We start from the raw sequence: 20,958 nt of genomic DNA, 5'->3' as shown, positions 1-20,958 counted from the left end.
CCACCAGTTCTTATCTCTATGAAGTCTTCAGACCGAATGGAGTATCCAGTCTCTGCAAGTCCTCAGACTGAATGCTGTCTCTCGGCAACCTCAGACTGAATCCTGAGCTCCTGCCTCCTCCCGCCTTAAAATTCCTCTCTCTGCCCAGCCGTAGCACTTCCCGCCTCCCCCTCCCTAGTGCTGGGATTAAAGATGTGAGCCATCATCACTTGGCTCTGTTTCTCTTTTAGATGATTAGATCTCTTGTAGCCCAGGGTGGCCTTGAACTCACAGAGATCGTCTGCCTCGGTCTCCCAAGTGCTAGGATTACAGGTGCGTGCCACCACTGCCTGGCCTCTGTGGCTAACTAGTGGCTAGCTCTGCACTCGGATCCTCAGGAAAGCTTTCTTTGCTACAGCACAAACAACATATCATCACATAGGGGCTGATAGGCTGGGATTTTCCTTGCAGTGTTATCAACCCACACGAGGTGAGGCTGCCCCTCAGTCTTGCAAGGCAGAAACGAGTCAGCTCAGTGGCCAGGGAGAGGCTGACCGGAACTACTCCAGACCAAATTGCCGTGTCTCCCCTGTTGATGAACGTCTGTGACACAGGGCGTAGCATCTCCATCACAAGTGCTTCATCGTATTTCACTCTTCATTGACTCAGACGCTGAAACACTTGAGTTAGAATTCTTCGTCCCTTGCCTGAACTGAGCTGGTCATTTTTTTTATGATTTGTACTGGATTGGCGGAATCAAATCTACACACAGGCATCAGGGAAGTTCGGGCCCGTTGAGTTACATCCAGTGGCACATAGCTTCGGAGACTTGGCTTCTGGGGAGATCCCACAGGCTGAATGCTGTCTCCACTGAGCTTCTGCCTGGGTTGAAATAGGGGACAGCCAGCACTGCCCTCATCTCACGGGTCTTTGGGGCCAGCAGCAACATGGAGTGGTATAAAGGCTTTGTGCTAAAAGTCTCCCCAACATCTGAGGCAAGGCCTAAACTGTGTCTACCTAAACACGGTCCAAGACCACCCACCGCTGGGCATGGCAAGCCCTCTCCTCTGCAGGTAGAGAGCTAGGGACATGCTCTCGGAGAAGCTGTTCTTATGTAACCGAGTTCTTCTAATGATAGTACAGATCCCCGTAGGAGATTCAAGTCTTACCAATCATTGCCCAGGTTCCCCAGGAAAACAGCTATGTGCCCGTGTGACATCACAAATCACCTTCCCTCCATGTTTCTAATTCTTCATTTATATGGCAAAGTTACTCATCTAATTATTTTTTTAAAAGTATTTTTCTTTTCATTTTGAGATCATAATATAGTTATTTCTCCCTTCTCTTTCCTCCCCCCAAACCTCCCTCTTTACTCTCTTCCAAATTAATGACCTCTCTTTTTATTGATTGTTGTATATATGTATTTATATTTACACACACATAAACACACACATATACCTAAATAAACCTGCTTAGTCTGTATAACAGAAAACTGTAACCAACCAAAATGTAGATTTACCAATGAATACACCCACCAAATACTCCCGCACCTAAGGCTTGGGGAACATGGCTGAGCAGGGGTGGAAAGATTGTAAGAACCAAGGGACCAGTAAGTTTTCTGTGAGCCCATGTCTTACTTGCACCCAGAAAGCCTCACTAACATGGCTGCCTACGCCAAAGTGGAAGCAGGAAAGATCACTAGGCTTCAGATCTGCACAGAGAGCTCTGGGCAACCACGGGATGCTGAGACAGAGAGAAATCATCTTCCCCAGGGACGAGCACACTAAGTGGCTCTTCATTACCAAACATGACTGTTGGGTAACTGGACACAGATGTGCAGGAAACATTATCTAGATTGGTTTTAAGGCACTTGCTGCTCCAACATTCTGTGATTCTATGGCTACATGGCAGGCACGGGCAAAACCTCCACCCAACAGGGGAACCTTAAACATCCATGAGGTGCCATAACTCAAGCAGGCACCAGCCAGCCTCCCCTCCTCGCCTTCCTTAAAGAACTTAATTTACTAGTGAGGTTCAGGTTCAGAGACAGAGAACGCTTGTCCTTAGCTGGAGATTGATGGCAGGCTGCATCTTCGCGGCGGTCACTTCTCCCTCCCAGCCTTTGGCTGAACTCCGCGAAGCTCCTTTCTCCTACAGCATCAGCACTCAGGGGCATGCTCACTCCAGGGAAACCCTGTGGACTTTATTGCCCCTTCTGGAAGCTCAGCACAGGAATTGTCTTGGCCTTCTGGGGTCTCAGCCAAGAGAAGAGCTACCACCTGTCAGCGTTTCTCCTTGTTCTTGCTGCTCCACTGTCAGTGGCAGGCAGGGTGTCATGTGGATGATGATGAATGTGAGGTGCTCTGAGGAGATTGTGGGCTCGACGATGAACTGTGCACTGACAGCCCCTTCCTCTGCCCTGGTGAGTCTCACATGGCTACTTGCGTCTGTTGGCTTAAACAGGCCTTGAGAGGGTCATGTCTACTGAAGAAGAATAGCGGCCCTCCAGTCCATGCGATTCCTAAACTCAAATGATGAAAAACGTCCATCCCAGATAGAGAGGTCAGTTTAATGTGGGCAGCTTTGGGGAAACAGGCAGAACCCCAACAGCACAGATAAATTTGTTCTCAAAGACTTTTAAAGCTACTGTTCTAGGTTGGACTGGGATGGGCCATGATTGTTTGAGAAGAATGGCCTCTATAGCTTCATATTTGAATATTTGCTGCAGATGGTGGAACTGTTTAGAAAGGATTGGAGATATAGGCTTGTTGGAGCTGTGTCACTGGGGGCAGACTTTTAGGTTTCGAAAGGTTAGCACCATTCCCATTGTGTTCTCTGCCTCCTGCTTGAGAATCAAGATGAGAGCTCTCAGCTCTAACCCTCTGCAATGTCTGTCTTAGCTAGGTGTCAACACACACCATGACAAATACAAGGCAACTTATAAAAGAATGCCTTGTATTTGAAAACCCACAATTTCTAGATGTTGGTGTTCAATGATCACCATAGTGGGTACCATGGTAACAGGAAGGCAAGCAGGTAGGCATAATGCTGGTGTAGCAGCTAAGAGCTTATAATCTGCAAATTGGAGAGAGAGAGAGAGAGAGAGAGAGAGAGAGAGAGAGAGAGAGAGAGAGAGAGAGAGGGGGGGGGGGNAGAGAGAGAGAGAGAGAGAGAGAGAGAGAGAGAGAGAGAGAGAGAGAAAGAGAGAGAGGGGGTGGGGGAGGAAGACCAAGAACAAGCACTAACTAAGCATGGGCTTTGGAAATCTCAAATCAAATCCCACTTCTTCCTACACCCTCTAATCCTTCCCAAACCATTCTACCAACTAGGGACCAAGTATCCAAACATATGAGTCTGTGGGGAGGGGTGCATTCTCATGCAAACCACCACAAAACCTAAGCCCAAGTACATGCTTTCTTTTTTAAATTGCCTTGGTCATGGTGTATTGTGGCAGCAGCAATAGAAAAGTAGCTAAGACATGGGCCAAGGCAGAGCTTCATCCCTGGACACTCTCTGCAGGCCTTAGGCCTCACCACCGATCAGATCCATGACTCAGACAGGATTCTGCCTCTCTCGTGCTTCCGGTCCCCTCTTCAGTAAAATAGGGTCAATCCTGGGTGGTCTCTGCCCTCCTAGAACTTTCTTCTCTGATTCTTTGGTCAGACAGGTTCAGAAATGTGTTCTCTCCAGCCTGGATCCCTGTTGGCCCAGGGGCTGTGCTGTGGGTATCAGCTGATTCCCTTTGATGTTGCTCTACAGGAATTCTCCAAACACTCTCTCCTCACCCACTGCCTCCTTTAAATTACTGATGAAGGCCTGAGGTGTGGCATAAGAACCGAATTAGTGTTTCCTGTGTTTCCCCCTCCTTCCTCTCATTTGGAAGAGGGCAACACACCTCAGTCACCATAGCTCAATTCCTGATGGACGACTAAGGTGGGGGAGGGGGTGGGAGGTTGGCGAAAGGGGGTGTCCTTCTTCACCTGGCTGAGCAGATTTCCTTCTGGCTTTACCAGCTCTTTGTGGTTAAAGGCTCTCTGGATCTAAGACCCAAGGGTTAATCCCACTTCCATGCAAAGGTCACTTCCTTCTTTATGGTCTCATCTATTGGGGAAACAATTATAATAGCCGCCATTTCTATTGCTTCTTGTTTTGAAGTTTACACTAGTTATGGTTGTTTCTGCAGAAGCAGATGCCCGAGCAAAGCAACTTGAAGGGAGGAATTGTATATTTTGGGCTTAGGTGTGGAGAGGTTTTAGTTCACAGCATTGCAGAGCATCATGGCCGTGGAAGGAGGAAGAAAGGGCCAGTGGTGCCTCAGCTCATGACTGACAGAAAACAGAAAACAAACACAGGAAGGGATCAGACCATATAGTCCCAAGGACTTGCCTCTTCCCCAGAGATCCTTCTTTCCCCCAAATAGGTTTTGCCTGCTTCTTGTAAATCCATCCTATTTAAATCCCCTTAAGGGCTTAATCTGTTGTTGTATCAGACCCCCAGGACCCAATAATTTCCTAAAAACACATCAATTAGCAAACAAACTCTGTTTGGGGTATTTTATATCAGTCTGTTGGGGAATTTCCCCCAAACAGGCCCCCAGAATATCATCTAGTGTGGGACATTTCCCACAAACACACCCCAGTACATCGGCCCCTTGGGGCATTTTGAATTTAAACCATAACACATTGTGGTTTTCATAATAGCCACCAGAAGTAGTTTCTGTTTGACAAACCCTGAGCACTGAGTGCCGGGTTGATGGGCAATGCAGAGGTGTTTGCCCATGGCCCATGCGAGTCACACAGTGAACTACATGGAGATCAGCTTTGGCTGAGAAAGAAAGGACGGCAGGCACTGCAGGAGCCTCTCTTTCAGTGGCCTGTGATATAGAGATAGGGTCCTTTCTCTGCACACACCCCATCACAGTCCTGGCCACTTACCATTTACAACCAAGGTGAGATATGGAAGCGGGAGCTGGAACGGAAGGGAGTTCTGATTATGTGAAATTGTCAGAAGTGACATCACCCTAGTCTTCACCAAGGGGCAAGTTGGAAGCTATAGGGAAATCGCTTTAGCGTGTACCCAGAGATGGTTTTCCACAACTGGGAAAGAGTCTTCTGGTGGCGTTCAGAGTATTTCTGTGTGGAGTGCTCACACAGTGGCATGGGTTGCCCCTACAGAAATGGCCCAGCAGTCCCAGGAGAGTGTAAGGCTGTGGGAAACTGTTCAGGACTCTTGTGATGTGTTGACCCGGCACAGGGGCAGACTGCACCGCTCTTTCTCTCTCACTGTTTCTGAGACGACTGGGATGTTTGTTCCATGTGGATATGTGATTTGCACTGTTTTAATGGCTACCATTTTGCTTAGTTCAGCTATTGAATGGAATGCGTGCTTTGGAGAAAACTCCTGGTACCTTTTAATGACTTGGAACAAATGGGAGTTTTGGCTAGCGTCCCTTGGGCCTCTTATCTGCTTTAGGGCTGCTTTAGTGTGTGTATATAGCTGTGTTCTTTGGGAACCTAGTGAGCATCGATAAGGGCAGGACAGAGTTTCGACTAACTTATCCCCTTTTTCTTCCTTAGGCAAAAGAAGGGGAATGTGGCTCACAAACACTGGGTTGGACCTTCAAATCTGATTAAGTGCAAGCCCTGCCCCGTGGCACAGTCAACGATGGTCTGCGGATCTGATGGGCACACGTACACGTCCAAGGTTGGTCTTTATTGTCCGTATTACAAACACCACCGCAGGTCTGTTCATTCGTCAGGTCTCTGTGCTCTGAGCAGCCTGGTTGTTCTGGGGAAGGCAGACTCAGATAGCTTCTGACCAAGGAGACCAAACAAAGTGACATGTGATGGGGGTGACTGAAGACCAAAGGGGGAAGAGAGATGTGCTCTGCCCAAAGACACACACCACATCACTTGACCCCGGAGAAACAGCCTGGGAGTTGATGCTTCCGGTAGAGAAGCAGAGCTCTGGCACTTCCCACCTCCTGCTGCAGAGCTGTTTGCCTTCATCTGTCTTCCTGAGTTCCAGGGCAGTTTCATAGGGTGACCTCTACTGCTTGCTGTTAGGAATTTTTCCTAGCGCAAGCTCTCTGCTGATGCAAAAATCCCAATCAAGCCAAATCAAAACAAGCCAAATTAAGAAATATCCAGGTTTAATGGGATTCCTGGGCTCTCGGGTGGTCCCAAGGGGGAACCAGGAGGCCATGAATGATCATTAGGAGGAAGGAAGAGAGACTCCTCTTTTGGGAGTTCATTCAAATACCCTGTGGGAGTGGTCCTGTCCCCCCCCCCCCAAGCATACCTCAGTTTCCCCTTCCTTCTTTCACTTGATCTTGGATAAAATTGATTAGAGACTGAGTTTAGTGATGATTTGACTCTGGTAACTCTAACACGTCTGGGATGCTGGCTTTATAGGCATCGCTGAAAATCTATTTTTCTTCCCCATTCTCAAAGGCAAGTCCTACTTTCATTTTCTTTCACTGTGGTCCAGATGCCAGGCAGGTGGAATAGTTGCCAGGAGGGCAAGGTAAAAGGAACTGGTAGAGGAATATATACTCAGGAATAACATTCTGCAGCAGGCATTTCCCAGTATTTCAACCCCAGAAGTACCAGTTGTAGGTGTGACTCCTCAGAACCTAAGATCAATGCACGAGGTTGCAGACTCGAGATAATATACGATGTTATGGGGCAAGACAAAGCCAACCCTGTGGATGACCGCAGCCAACCCTGCAGTTCACTCTAGTGCCAGTGTGGCTGGGTCACCTGCCGGGGCACGGGGCTGATACAGAAACTCCAGGCCTATGAAGCACACGTACAGTTTCCAAAGGGGGAGGGCATGTTCTCTTCTACAACAGCCCTTAGCATCACATCTCTCTCTTCTATCTAGATGTAAGTGAGCCATTTGCTGACTATAGAGAAACAGTCGGCCACATTTAGTAAGCTGAAGACCACAGGAAGGACTTTGGACTTTACTTTGTAAGATTTGGGGGATTCCATTATAGAGTCACGATTTTGCACTCACCTGCCTCCATGTAGGAATGAAGGGTAGGAATGTGTGTTAGATTCAGACACCGGTGGCTGCCAGACCTGCTGGCAGTGTTCAAGACTGGCACAGTGGGTTTTTTTTTTTTTTTTGTCATGTGTAGAAAACCATCTACAGTGGCACCAGCGAGTTAGCCTGGTCTTGGTGACTGAGATTTGAAATGTAAAGTCATCTCCACTACAAACTCAGATTAAGGACACCTACGTATTCATCTCAGCTGAGTTTACCAATCTCCTGGCAACAGTGTCTTGGTCGTGCCTGCAGTGCCTGGAGCCCATCATTTGCAAATCCCTTTCCTTTGCTGCTGCTCCCCACAGAGCTGGGTGGAGCTTATGGCATGGGGCAGGGTCTAGGCTGCTGGATTTGGGCTCCATTCAGGTGGGAAGTCTGTGATCATCTTCCATTCAGGTGGGCCAGCTAGTCTCCTTCTAGAAGGGAAAGCTATTTTAGAAATGGCGCCAGATCCCCAGAATGGTGCTCAGGTCTTGGAAACTCAGAGAGGGCCCATAAGAGAGTTCTGCTGGGACTGTTTCTCATAGAGGAAAATGCTATCCAGTATGGCTTCTCCTGTGGGTACGTGATATCCACGACTTTCCCCCAGGTGGGAACATGATTTCCAGGACTGCAGCCTGTGATAGTTCGTAAAATGACCTTACACAGGTATATGCTATCCAGTACTTCTTCCAATTCAGATACCTGGGCCAATTTGCCCCATCCCTGCGGGGGAATTTCCCTGGCAGGATCTCTCCTGGGATCTTTCACTGGTCACAGCAGCAGAAGTTCTGATGTCCACAACTGCTCCTTTCCGAGCCAGGACCTGAACAGCCTCTGACAAGCAGGGTCTCTTGGTGGCACAGGTTTCTGAAGAGTTAGCGCTGTTCTCGGCTACACACCTGCTAAAAACTGGATAACAAGCAGGGAAAACACCCGGCTGTTTCCGCCCCTCCCCCACATCTTCTTCCTTGAAAGCTGTTAAACAATTAGCAAACGGCTCATTTACGTCTAGACGCCCGCCCAGAGAAAGATGCAGAGCTAAGAACTGCCTTGGAAGGAAATGTGTTCTTTTGGTTCTGAAAGAGCAGGCGTGAGGGCGGGGCGGGAGCGCTTGCTTTCCAGGGCTGGCATTTCCTCCAGCGCACTGTCCCACAGATTTTATTATCTTTGCCGAGGCATCTTAATAGTTTCTAACAACCGCTACCAAGTAAAGGTCGTGTTTGAAGTTCTTGGCAAGTGTAGTCTCTGTTGGCCAGATTTTCCAAGAACAGGAAGTTCAGAGGATTGAAGCTGATTTGGGGTGTAGTCTTGTGAGACTCCTCCAGCTGGCTGTAAGCACTGTTTTCAGCGTCTAGGATGTCTGACCTGTGGGCATTCCCACCATGAAAGCCTTGTTACACTGCTTTGTCTGTCTTTAGTTGAGGCTGGTGGTAGGGGTAGGCCTGTTCCCGGCAGACCTGCAGCCTGTGAATGGCCTTCGCTTGCAAAAGGTACTGGCAGAGAGCCTTGCTGTTGATGAAGAAGGCAATGAAGCAACTGGGAACTGCAGGCAGGATGGGCAGGATGCTGCCTTTGCCCAGACTGAGCCTCAGAGCCCGTTGCTCTGGGACAGCAGTGAAGGCAGAAAGTGACAGCTGCCTCCAGAGGCTCCCCTGGACAGCGCTGAGAGGCTCAGTGATTGTGACATACTCTGTCCATGCTCTTGGAAGCAGGAGAAAGAGAGCAGAGAGACCCCAGTGGAGAGGAGCAGTCTGATAAACGGTCTGGAGTCCAATTCATGGCTTTGATTTTCTGTTGCATAGAAAAGGTCAACCGTAGAGGCTTTGTGACTCTGGAGAGGTACTTGGTGGCTTCTGGCCAACTCTAAGTGATTTTGCTTCATACGTTAGAAAGTTTGCGATTTCGGGAGAAATGCTGTATGGATGGCAGATGCCCCAGTTTGCCTCCCCCTCAGGCCATGTTCATTTACAACTTCCTGTCTTAGTCTGGGGGAGTCGGACATCACTTGGTAATGAGAGCTCATTCCTGTGGTTACCTTCAGTTTTAAAATAGACTTATGCTCTAGTGTTATTGCCCTCTCCAAAGACCTTCCCCGAGGAGTGAGCGTAAACAAAACCTAGAGAACTAACGACATATTCCGGAGGATATGGGTTCTAGCTGCTCTGACAAAATCCTAGATGAAACAGAAACTTAAGCCCGTCAACTCTGGCTTCCAGTCCACACAGAAGCAACCCAGAACTGAGGTGCTACCTCCAGACTGGGGTTTCCCAGGGCTCATTTGGCTTGGTATTCTGTCATCCACAATAATTAGAATAGTGAAGTTTTGCCTGAGGGTGTAGCATGGCTTCTGGGCGCAGCCAGTCCAGTGAGAAGAGGCAATGAAAGCAGGAACCATCCAGAAGTCACCAGCCTCACCTGCTCGTGGCCCATTAGCCAGAATTACTTCATAGGCCCCAGAAAAGCTGCAAAGGCAGGTTAGGAATGTAGCTGTAATACTAGCAGCCATGTGCATCTACTGTACGACAGCTATCTGAAGGCCAGGTGAACATGCTATCTCATGGCCGCTACCATGGTGACGTTTTAGCAGTGCTAAGGAGGCAGGCGCTACTTGCTGAGGCCATGCTGACTACAATGCCTTGAGCCTCTGTGCCAAGTGGCATTTTATTCTCTGTTTTTTCAACAGGTTTTCAAAACACAGTGAGCTGGTTAATCTTTGTTGCCTTGAGACAAACTCTGGTTGCCTGGAAAGAGGAACCTTAAATTTGAGAAGGGATCCCCATCGGTTTGGCCTGTGGGCAAGGTTTTAGGGCATTTTCTTGATTAATGATCAATGTGGGAGGTCCCAGTCCACTGTGGGTGGTGCCACCTTTGAGGAGGTGATCCTGGTGTGTGTGTGTGTGTGTGTGTGTGTGTGTGTAAAGTAAGACAAAAACACTATGGGAGCAAGCCAACAAGCAGAGTTTGTCTGTGGTCTCTGCCTCAGTTCTTGCCTTCAGGTTCCCGCCCTGCATTCTTGCCCTGACTTCCTTGGACTATAAACTGTGAAATGAAATAAGCCTTCTCTTCGTCAAGTCCCTTTTGGTCATCACCTTTATCACAGCAACTGACACAAAGTAGACACACACTCATGAGAACACACAGTTGTTGGTCCTCAAGTAAAAGCTGGGGGAGGGAGAGAACCAGCTAAAGGATCGGCATGGTCCGGAAACATCAGAGTCAATATTTGAGCCGCAGTCTGACTGGGGTCACGGCTTTTACTTTGCAAATAAAAACCCACTGAAAAGCTTTAGACCTACCAGCTCTGTCTTCGTAACACGTCCGACTTTACATGGCAGGAGCGTGTGCCTCAAATTTAGCTTAAACTATAAAAAGGAAGTTTCTGATATAGATAGCTTGAGGGGACACTGAGACACGTAGGCCTTGGCAGGAGATGGGAAACTCCTGGGTAGCATGGGGTTCGTCCGTCCCCATACTACCCTCACCCCCCACTCCCCGTTCTTGCTCTGCCTGGATTCATGCTACAAATAATCCCTTTCTATTTGCAAAGAGTGCGGATTCTGAAACCCTCGGATTCCCTTGCTTTCGCCTTAGGAAAATTGCCCCAACCTGTGCTAGGATCTCAGGGAAGGCCTCTAATTGGCTCATTTTGAACCAAACCTCTTCTCTTAATCAAGTCCTTGTCCTGGCTAATGAGGCTGTGTGAGTGGCCTGCTCTGGCCTGTGAGCCCCACTTCTCTATGATTGAGAGAAGAACTTTTTTAACAGCAAAAAGGCAGGGACCACATTTTAGACTAGGAAAGGGGCTCATTTAAAGGCCCCTTTCCCATACCAGAGGTGGTCGCTTCTTTGGGGTCATCAGCTAAGTAGCATTCGTTTGAGCCAGTGTAAGAATATTTAAGACCATGCATGTGCGTGCGTGGGTGTGTGTATGTGTGCATGTGTTTCCACGCCATATGTATGCATTCATGCCTACTTGCTCGAGGCCACATGAGGATGTCTGATTCTCCTCTATCACCCTCTGCCCTGACAACTTGAGACCATGTCTCTCACTGAGTTGAGGCTTGCTGGTTTAGCTAGACTGACTGGCTGGTCAGCTCCTGGGATTTATCTCCACCTCTTAATGTTGGATACAGGCCCAGGAGCCAGTGCCTGGCTTTTATGTGCATGTTGGGAGTTCAAATTCAGGCCTTCTTCTTGCATAGCAAGTGTTCATATCTACTCAGTCACCCCCTGAGCTCTATCAGGAACAATGCCTGTAGAAAGACACATGATAAAAAGAGACCTTTATATTGAGAATGTTGTCTAGTTAAAGGGGAAATTCCCTGAAATATAGAGCCAATACTAGTTACATGCAGAATTCTCTGAAGCCATTTGGCCTAATCCTTAAGACTTTCTGCAGAACACGTCTTCAGTTCTCTGCATCATTTTGCTTCTTAGACATGCCAAGATAACGTTGTCTTTTTGGTTCCTGAGGATGAACTTTTGGGGAAAATTGTTATTATGCCAAAACACAGACATTCAGACGCCATCTATAAGAAAAGGCATCCGTGGATTTACCCAGGCTTCTTCAGCATGCAGATTCGTCACAGAAGTTAGAGCAGAAGGACGTGATTCAATTAATTATTTCACCACGTTTATCTAGGTCCTTTATGCAAACACGGTTAAACAAGATTTGAAAAAATGATTTTTATTTCTTCTCAGATGCCCCAAGTAAAACATCATATAATTAGTCAATCCCTTTATTAAAAATACATTAGGGATAGGGGGCCTTTTTGCTGTCAGTTCTGCTGAACACACAGTTGACCTATTTGATGAAGCACTCATCTGAACACAGTGGGGCCTGGTGCCCCTCATCAGAAGATGGATGAAGAAAAACTGCAGAGCACCTGAGACCTCTTCCTTCCCACCATTCAGAAGACGGAAAGGTCCCTGGCCAGAATGAGTATGCACAGTGCTATAAATCTAATTAAGTCATTACAAACAACTTTAATTAAGTTATCATGTTGCTGTTTTCTTTAAAGGGAACAAACACATTCCCTTTGGCTATATCACTCACCTGGGTAAAGCCATGCATCCTTCTCAGTGTTTTCCAAGAGAATAATTCAGTCTCAGAGTCGGCAGCACCCGGAGAATTCTGCTCATTTCCCAAGCCTTGGACCAGGACCCATATGGCATGTGAGGGAATTCAGGAACTCCTCATTCTGTACTAGAATTTGGTGTACACTCACCTGAACTGTTCCGTACTTGGATGTTGAAGATAATGGCTGTAAGGGTGATCTCACTTTTACCAAGGCGATTTTATTCCCTTTTCTGAAGTCAGTGAAAATTGGGAGAATTTTGTTTTGTCTCCTTCAGTTTAGATGACTGCGCTCAGAGCCTTCTGCACGAGTTAGAAGAGGAAAAGCACTCTCCAGGTCAGTGAGATCCGCAGAGAGCATACTCCAGGCACTACGGAAGTTCTGAAGCCCAAAGTGCGTCATTCCCCCCAAGTTCTCCAAAGCCGCTAAGAACTGCTTTCACACTGAAGTCTGTAGCTCCAAAATAAATGCACAGAGACTTAATATTGATTACAAATACTCAGCCGATAGTTCAGACTTATTGCTAACTAGTTCTTACAACTTAAATGAACCCATTCCTATTAATCTATGTGCTGCCCCGAGGCTCATGACTTTTACCTCTCTTGCACGTCCTGCTTCCTTTCCATCTGGCTGGTGACTCCTCCCACTCCACCCTCCTTCTTCCCAGTGTCTTTAGTCTGGTTCTCCCACCTAACCTTATTCTGTCCAGCTATTGGCCAGTCAGTTTCTTTAATAAACCAATCACAATGACATACATTCAAACAATGTGATGGAATTTTCCACACAAGTCCGTTGATTTTTTTCTCTGTCACCCTAATCCCAGCCTCTCTCCAGTAGAGTGAATGGCAGATAATGGCATGTATCAGTCAAGGTGGGGTGTGCAGAAGGTGTCCATGTGCAGGATTAGGGCAGTTTCTCTCCTGCTGTTTAACCTTTTCCTGCTGAAAGCTGTGTAGGTCAGCTACTTGGGGTCCCTTAGAAATAACTAATGCACACCCCCAAATGATGTTATGCAAAGGACAGACAGAAGTGGAACAGACAGCATGCATCTTTTTATTATAATATTTTAACTTTTATTTATTTGTGGCAGACTTCTAACCCAGAGCTGTGTGGATACTAAGTACAACCACCACTCGGCAGCTTCTCCAGTCAGCTGCTAGGTTTTTGCACTTAACTCACAATGATGGCAGATACTAGATTGAGCCTACCTGAAGGAGAAACCATGTTCCTAGGATTTAAGCTTTAAGGTTCAATCTAAGCGTTTCTCCTCAGTAAATCCTTCTGCTCCCCTCAGGCCAGATAACGCTGTCTCTTTCTTCTGAATGCCAACACCACCATGTGTTTTCTTTCTGGAGTGTGCTGATTGCCTTGCAGGAGCTGTCTGCATGCCTGTACTTTCCAAGTGTGTGATAGTCTGGAGGTAACCAAAACCGTCTGAAAGAAAGGTATCTAGCTATAATGCACAAATCATTTTGAATGATTAATTTTGGAACATTTAAGCCAAATCCTGGTTCAGGAGCAAAGGGCGCTAGAAGCCGGGTAGGATGCTGACCCCTGTTTTGCAGTTAGGGAGGTAAAATGCTAACCCAGCAGAGGAGCACTGGAAAGAGAGCAGTGTACAGACTGGAGAGAGCTCCTGAGGTTCTAGGTGGGATCAAAGATGAAAGGCCCATCTGGATAGTCACCTTGAGTTCGAGGTGGTTTAGTGTTTAGGTTTGTTTTCTGTTTTTTCTTTTTCTTTTTTTTAATCTGCTTGGTACTGAGTCAGAGCTACAGGAACACTGTGAGTCTCAGCTTAGACTCTGGATCGAGAACAAGGGTAAACCTGTAATACTGTAATGAAGAGCCCACAGGCACTCAGAGATGGCAAGCATGGCACAGACATACATAGAACAGAGGGATGAAGTCGTGTGAGAAGAAGGGTTCATGACTGACAACTGTCCTGTGGCTCACATGATGTGGGGTTTCCTCTGTGATTACCATTAATGAATAACGAACTGCTTTGAGCCTATAGCAGAGCAGGGCAGAAAAGAAGTAGGCAGGAAAAACTCACTACACTAATCTGAACGCCGGGAGAGAGAAGGTGGAATTAGGGAGAAGCCATGGAGCCCCACCAGAGTCTGTCTCTGGTTGGAATCTTGCTGGTAAGCTACAGCTACGTGGTGGTACACAGATTACTAGAAATGGATTAAATTAAGATGTAAGAGTTAGCCAATAAGAAGCTAGGGCTAATGGGCCAAGCAGTGTTTGAAATAATATAGTTTCTGTGTGGTTATTTTGCTTCTGGGTGGCCAGAACAAGCAAGTGGACTCCTACTCATACACCCCAGGGATTTCAGTGTGTGTGGCAGTTCATATTTATGTTTTTGGCATGCTGTAGGAGATAGATCACTTCAGATGGTCCTGGGTGGGAAAGCATGAGGGTGCCTGGAGGAGCTAGCACGAATCCCCACCTTCCACACCTGAAGTCTTCAGAGGACTCCCTCCGAACCCTGCCAGACAGACTGTGAGTCTTCAGAAGGGAGTAAGCAGCTGTGAGAGATGACATAGGCCATCAAGAGCAGAATTAGAACCCCCAGAAACTGAGTGACAGACTTTCCGATCCAGACTATAAAGTTCAAATGCTCAACATGTTTAAACACAAAAGGCAATTTAAGACTTAGACGATGAATTATACATTTATCAAAGGCAGTCAGGCTAATTTGAAATGTCTGGTATTGAAAGATGAAATCATTAGAAGCACGTCTCGACAAAGAAAACACCCATCTATACCGCTACGCAAGGGCTCCAGCCCCTTCTCCTGAATTGCCAAAGTTTAGGTGGTTCCTCCGGAAAGACACTGATCAGTTCGTGAAGGGTTCCCCATAACCTGAGTTCCTCCCACTGGTCTGGATGGAATGTCTCCCCAAGGGTGCTGTGTTGAAGGCTTGATCCTCAGCCTGTGCTGTCAAGAGGCCATGGGACCTTTCAGAGGTGGGACCTGGGGAAAGCAGTTAACTCACGGAGGTCAGGCTCCTAGTTCTGCCTTCAGTTCAGAAGGCTTTGTGGTCACTCTGAATTGAGAAACTGTGCTCAAACATTCGCCACAGCCTGTGAGTTCATGCCTCTCTGTGGTTCCAAAGCAGGGACTCCAGCCACCGTGGAGCGAAGCCTCTGAGGACAAGTGCCCACATCAATTGTTTCTCCTCCTCTGATTTTCTGGGCATTTGTCACGGCCACAGAAAGCTGGCCTAGCCTGAGACCTTACTTCCCACCGTTACTACACTGAGAAATTACATTCTTGGCATCTGAACTTCTCAGCCACACATTCAAACCAGAGTGCCATACAATCTAAAAAATACCCAGACACAAAAAGGCTTCAATTATTGATACATATAACAACATAATGCATATTAAAATAACTATGCCAAGAAAAACCAGATACAAAATAGTATATAGATTACATTAATAAAAACTTCAGGGATGGAGAGATGGCTCAGTGCTTAAGAGCACTGACTAGTCTTCCAGAGGACTTGGATTTGTTTCCCAACTCTTACATGACAGCTCATAGCTATCTGTAACCTCAGTTTCAGGGGGCCTGACACCCTTACAAGGACATACATACAGGCAAGACACAAATGCTCATAAATTAAAAAAACATTCTGAGCAGACTAAAATGTATGTCCATCATAAAAATATTACATAGATTTATTATGGGGAGGAAGAAAGGGGAGTAGAGAAAGATATATAGCTCAATAAAAGCAATTTTAAAAATAAATAAAAAACATATAAACAACAAAAAGAAAACTTTATAAAATGTAAAGTAATCTTTACTGATAATCAGGATAAATCAATGGTTATCTATAGTAGGAAGGAAGTTGGAGAAGAATAAAGAGGAGGGATTTCAAGGACAATGGAATGTTAGCTAGATGGATTATAGCAATTATTTTCTCAGTACATATTATACTTACCAAAGCTCCTTGAAGTTTATACTTAAAATATATAGACTTTTATATATTGATTATACATCAGTATGACTATTTAAATTTTTTTTTTTAAAAAAAATTCAGGTCAAGAGGGCTGGAGAGATGGCTCAGTGGTTAGGAGCACTGGCTATTTTCCCAGAAGACCGTGGGTTCATATTCCCAGCACCTACATGGCAGCTCACACCTGTCTGTAACTCCACCTCCAGGGGAGTCTGATACTCTTACACAGACATACAGACAAAATACCAAAGCACATAAAATTAAAAAAATAAGTAAAAATAACAAATAATTTTTTAAAATAAAGGATTTGTGCCAAGCCTTCGGGGTGTCCAAGGAGCAGCAGGTTCCTGCAGTTGCCTCCCCCCTTAGACTCCACATTTCTCAGCTGGTTGCGGGCATCCCCCCATCACTTAGAGAGGCTTTGTTGTTCTTCCATCTAGTCTGGAAAAGGAAGAACGGCACTGATGCTTTCCAAACTTTTCCCCTCCATCCATGCAGAAGATGTGGCTCCCCATGACAACGCCCCATCATTCCAGAGTCTCCTGCATGGAGAAATTGCTTTTGTGGTACATCTTGGATTTTAGCATCCTTCTAGGTAGAACACCTGCTTTCCATGTGGTGAGGTTGGGGTTTCCCCTAGCTTTGGGGGAAAGATGTTTGGAGGATGGAGCATCAGCCACAACAGCCAACTGGGGAGTGGCAGGTATGGCAGAGGAAGTCTCTGGAGACCTATGCCTCTGGTGGCCTTTCAGAGAAGGCTCACTTAGGTGGGTGGATCATAAAGTTCTGGCCAGCTAAGTGTCTGAGACAAGCACCAGTGTCTGGTGTGGGTGAAGCCAGGCTTCCTGATCAGTGCAACAAGTGTTATTCATCTTGTAGGTGACAGAGGGGCAAGGGCCACGTGATTGACAGGGGCTACTTTGTCTTCTGACTCTATGGGGCTCTAGCTCCATTCATTCAGGCCTGGAAGTCCCCACTTGGGGAGAAGGCCATGGACTTTTCTGGAGCCTGCCTTGGGCCCCTCTTTGCAGGTGGCCCTCTGGAGTCACAGGGACATTTGTTATGCACTGGACCCCTGATGGCTACTGGTTCTAGTCTCGCATTGTTTTCTGTATCTAGAGAAGGCAGACATGGGAAAAGATTGTGATCTGGACATAAAACAGTAGGAGGAAGTGGGCGCATCAGTCATGGGTCTGGCCTTGTCCAGAGGTTGGTCCACCTCTGTGTTCCAGTCTCCTTCTCTGTAAGTGGGGCTGAAGGGTCTTTGTGAGAAGCTGAATTAATACACACTAAGTTCTCAGCATCTTATGTGTCCTGTAAATCTATTCCTATAGTATTTTCATAGCTCCCCCTACCCGCCTGGGTCTCCCCTCTGGCCCTGGGGCTCAGGTGTCCTTTTGTTCCCACATACAGGAAGTCTGTCGTGCTTCATGCTTTGAATGGGCAGCAGGGACCTCTTGTTGAGGACGTAACCTGCAGCAGTCCTTGGCTGCGGCAAGAATGCTTTCCTGGTTGGTGACGTCTCCCCACCTCCACTCCAACAGGACAGATGCTCAGGTCGTCTCTGTAGTGATTCTCAGGTTCGTTCATTTGGCCAGTATGTAGCAAACAAGGTCAGGTGTGGGAGCTCCGGTGTGAAGCAAGGCGGGCCTGCATTTAGAACTGCCTTGTCTCGTTTTGTGAGTCCATGGCAGGAAGTGGAGAAAGCCCCGCCCAGCTTGGCAGGTGTGAATGTCTGCCGCCTACAGACTCCAGTGTGGCATCTCTTCATCCCAGCCTGCTGTTGGCTCGGGTGCTTGCTGAGTCCTTCTGATGTGCTCAGCATGTGTGGAGGTGCGCAGGCTGAGGCAGCTGTGCCTCATGGAGCTTGCAAGCAAGCATGAGCTGTTTGGGTTTTGTTGGAGTCTTTGAGTCAAGCCTCACATACTCCTGTGGCAGCAACATGGTTTTTTTTTTTTTTCTTTTCTGTGTTAGCCTTCCATGTCTGTCAGATGTGCAGGGGGAAACCACGCAATGGAGAACCCTTTTTGGGAAACTTCCTCAGGAGTTGAACAAGGATAACTCTTTATCCACCGGGTCATAGACCAGTGTCAACTCCAGAGCTATCGCCAGGGTCCCTCTTTCCCACCCTTGGTCTGACCATTCCACCTTAGATCGTCCCTGCTGACCAAGTAGAGGTGGTCTGTGAATACCAGGAACCAAGCACTCTGCCGTGTCTACCCGTGCCGCTGCCCTGCTATGCCGCTAGGTAGTTTTAACACCTGGCCTACAGAAAGGGCACTGTCATCAGGTCCCTTCTTCAGATAATGCAGAGGAAGAGAGGAGACACAAAGACAACAAAGAGAGGGGTTAAGAGGAAGAGGCTCAGTAACACTCCCAAAGTCCCTTAGTGTTGGAGGAGGGGCCACTTGTTTTTCCCAGCCACCTGGCTAGCTTAGACCCAAAATAATCACACAGAAACTATATTAATTAAATCACTGCTTGGCCCATTAGCTCTAACTTTTTATTGGCTAACTCTTATATTAATTTAAGCCATTTCTATTCATCTGTGTACTGCCACGTGTCTGTGGCTTACCAGGTAATGTTCCCAGAGTCTGTCTCCTGCAGCTCCATGGCTTCTCTCTGATTCTGCCCTTCTTTCTCCCAGCCTTCAGCCTAGCTTTCCCTGCCTACCTAAGTCCTTCCTTGCTATAGGTCCAAAGCAGTTTCTTTATTCATTAATGGTCATCACAGCACACAGAAGGGACTCCCACATCACCTTCGCCCAAGACAGAAGAGCCAGGTTCCTGTACAACGTCACCCTGATTCCCAAAGTCTTTATGGAAACAGTCTCCATTCAGAGTGCTCTGTGAGGCCAGTTAGTGATAGGAAGTGTGTATGTGTGGGTAGACAGACTCAATACACATATTTTATAAGAAATATCACCTCAGGCTGAAGTTCTCTTAACCTTGTCTTGGCAAAGAGGCACGATTAACACCACGGGCCAGTTCAACAGTATTTAGTTCAGTTATAGGCTCCTGATTAGTTGTCCAGGGTCACTGCAGACTGTGTTTCTGAGTGGTAAGAGCTTCTGCTAAAGCTGTGTCTATGTTAACTGTGCCCTTTTTCCTTTCCCAGCAGCTGACTGGACTTACCCAGTCCAGAGCAGGTAGTGGAGATATGGGGAGGGAAAAACAGAAGGCTCCATCTCGGAAGACAGTAACTCCTCCAGTTGCCTGAGCCTCTGTGTGGTGCCACCTGCTGTGTACCTGGCTCAGAACTGGTTGTCATAGAAACGTGGTTTTGTTTTTATTTTGGTCTTAGGCCATGGTCATTGTCTTATTATAACAACCTGGAAAGAGAAGAACGTGTGCATGGAAAATGAGGACATTGTACTACCTAGTGACCTCAGGGGTCACTGCAGACAGAGAGGCTGAAGACCAGTGGGCTGCAGCAACCCTCAGGGGAGGTCCCCAGGTATCCCACCCCCACCACCCTATCATAAGCAGAGGACTTCTATCACCTAGGCTTAGTGTTGTCGGTCTACCAGACTCTAGTGCCCCCAGTGAGTCCACCCCCTGGCTAGGTAGACTGCCCCTCGCTCCTGGCTGCCCACCACCCACACAGATGCCCCTGCTCTGTTGCTATGGAAGAGTCTGGCTGTGGGAGGAAATAGAGGTAACAGAGGTTGCTGGGTTTTCACAGCTCATAGCCTTCCTTGATTACACGTCTCACAGATCCACATTTTTATCGCCGTATCTGTCATCTCCCCTGGCTTGCCATTTCAGTCTCTCTAAACAGTGTATTGCTTTGGAATCTCTTGCGCTTTTTTCCTTTCGTGAGGTTTGCATCAACCCAAGGGTAATAATAGCTAATGGCAGGAATGGAGAGCGGCATGGGATTGCAGTGTGCTCCCCCCCATTAGGGCCTGTCTCTCAAGGGAGTGGTACCCGGAGCAGGGAGTTGGCCACAGGTCCCAGTTCATCCTGTGCCTGGGGCTGCCCGTCAGCCAGTTCCATCCTCACAACCACCATATTTTACACGATTCCACCCACATATTAACAGGTAGTGTCGCTAACACTCGTGTAGAGGTTTTTCCTTGCCTAAGCGTGAGTGAATGGCGCAGATACAGAATCCAGACTTAACTGAACCAGAACAGTTTTGGCCTCCTGTATCCTGTGGTCTGCAAAGGGTTACCATTCCTGGTTTAGTCACAATGAATCAGAATATCCTGGTGCTTGTTTGGAGTGGTGCTGAATGGCCCCATTAGAGTCATTCGCTTAGGTATTGATTGGTACCCCATGTTTAATGTGGCTAGACAGAGCTCTTGAGTCTCCTTGTCCCCAGTACTTTCACAAGCTTGCTGATGACCTATGTCCTGAGGCCATTGCACTGTGACTCAGGTCAGGTACCTTGGAGTCATCTTGATTCTTTGTTTTTCCTTTGCTCCCTGTAGCCAACCCTAACTGACCTTATCATCTTTGCCCATAAACTCCGCCATGGGTTTGAATGCTAATCACCATTGCCTCTTTCCCCTTCAGTGTGGTCTCCGTCTCCACCAATACTTGATTGCAGGCTGTTCCTGAGGAGAAGCTGGAGAAGAATGTCCCTATCCTACTCTCCCAGGTTCTGACTCCTGCCTTGTAGCCTCCTGTATCCTCTCCGTGACTCTGATCCGGCTGCTATGCAGGCTTCTTTCCTACATGCTGGACTCATCTCACATTAGGGCTTCAGACACGCTGTTCCCTCTGTGTCAACACTGCCGCCCCCCCCCCCCCCGGAACTTCCCAAATCGTGCTCCTCCATCGTCCAGGTCTTAGTTGGAAGTTTGTCTCCACTGGGAAACCCTCCTTCATTCTCACAGCCTAGCTAGCTTCCCCTCAGATCCTTTCCCAGCCTCATTTCCCTCCCTTCTCACTCAGG

General features: G+C 47.4%; 1 protein-coding gene across 2 annotated transcripts in view; it reads left to right on the top strand.

The window, feature by feature from the left end:
* Spock1 (SPARC (osteonectin), cwcv and kazal like domains proteoglycan 1) overlaps positions 1-20,958 on the top strand; it is a 438,932-nt gene that overhangs the window by 319,680 nt on the left and 98,294 nt on the right. For both annotated transcript variants that reach the window (XM_050143949.1, XM_050143950.1), the window contains one exon: positions 5,556-5,682. In XM_050143949.1, coding sequence (XP_049999906.1) covers positions 5,556-5,682 — 127 coding nt within the window. The remainder of the gene's footprint in view (positions 1-5,555; positions 5,683-20,958) is intronic.

This window comes from Alexandromys fortis, unplaced genomic scaffold (assembly GCF_014885135.2).
Source record: "Alexandromys fortis isolate MF-2015 unplaced genomic scaffold, M_Fortis_MF-2015_v1.1 scaffold_1, whole genome shotgun sequence".
Lineage (NCBI taxonomy): Eukaryota > Metazoa > Chordata > Mammalia > Rodentia > Cricetidae > Alexandromys > Alexandromys fortis.
The sequence above is the reverse complement of the archived record's forward strand: the minus strand, read 5'-3'. Positions and strand labels throughout refer to the sequence as shown.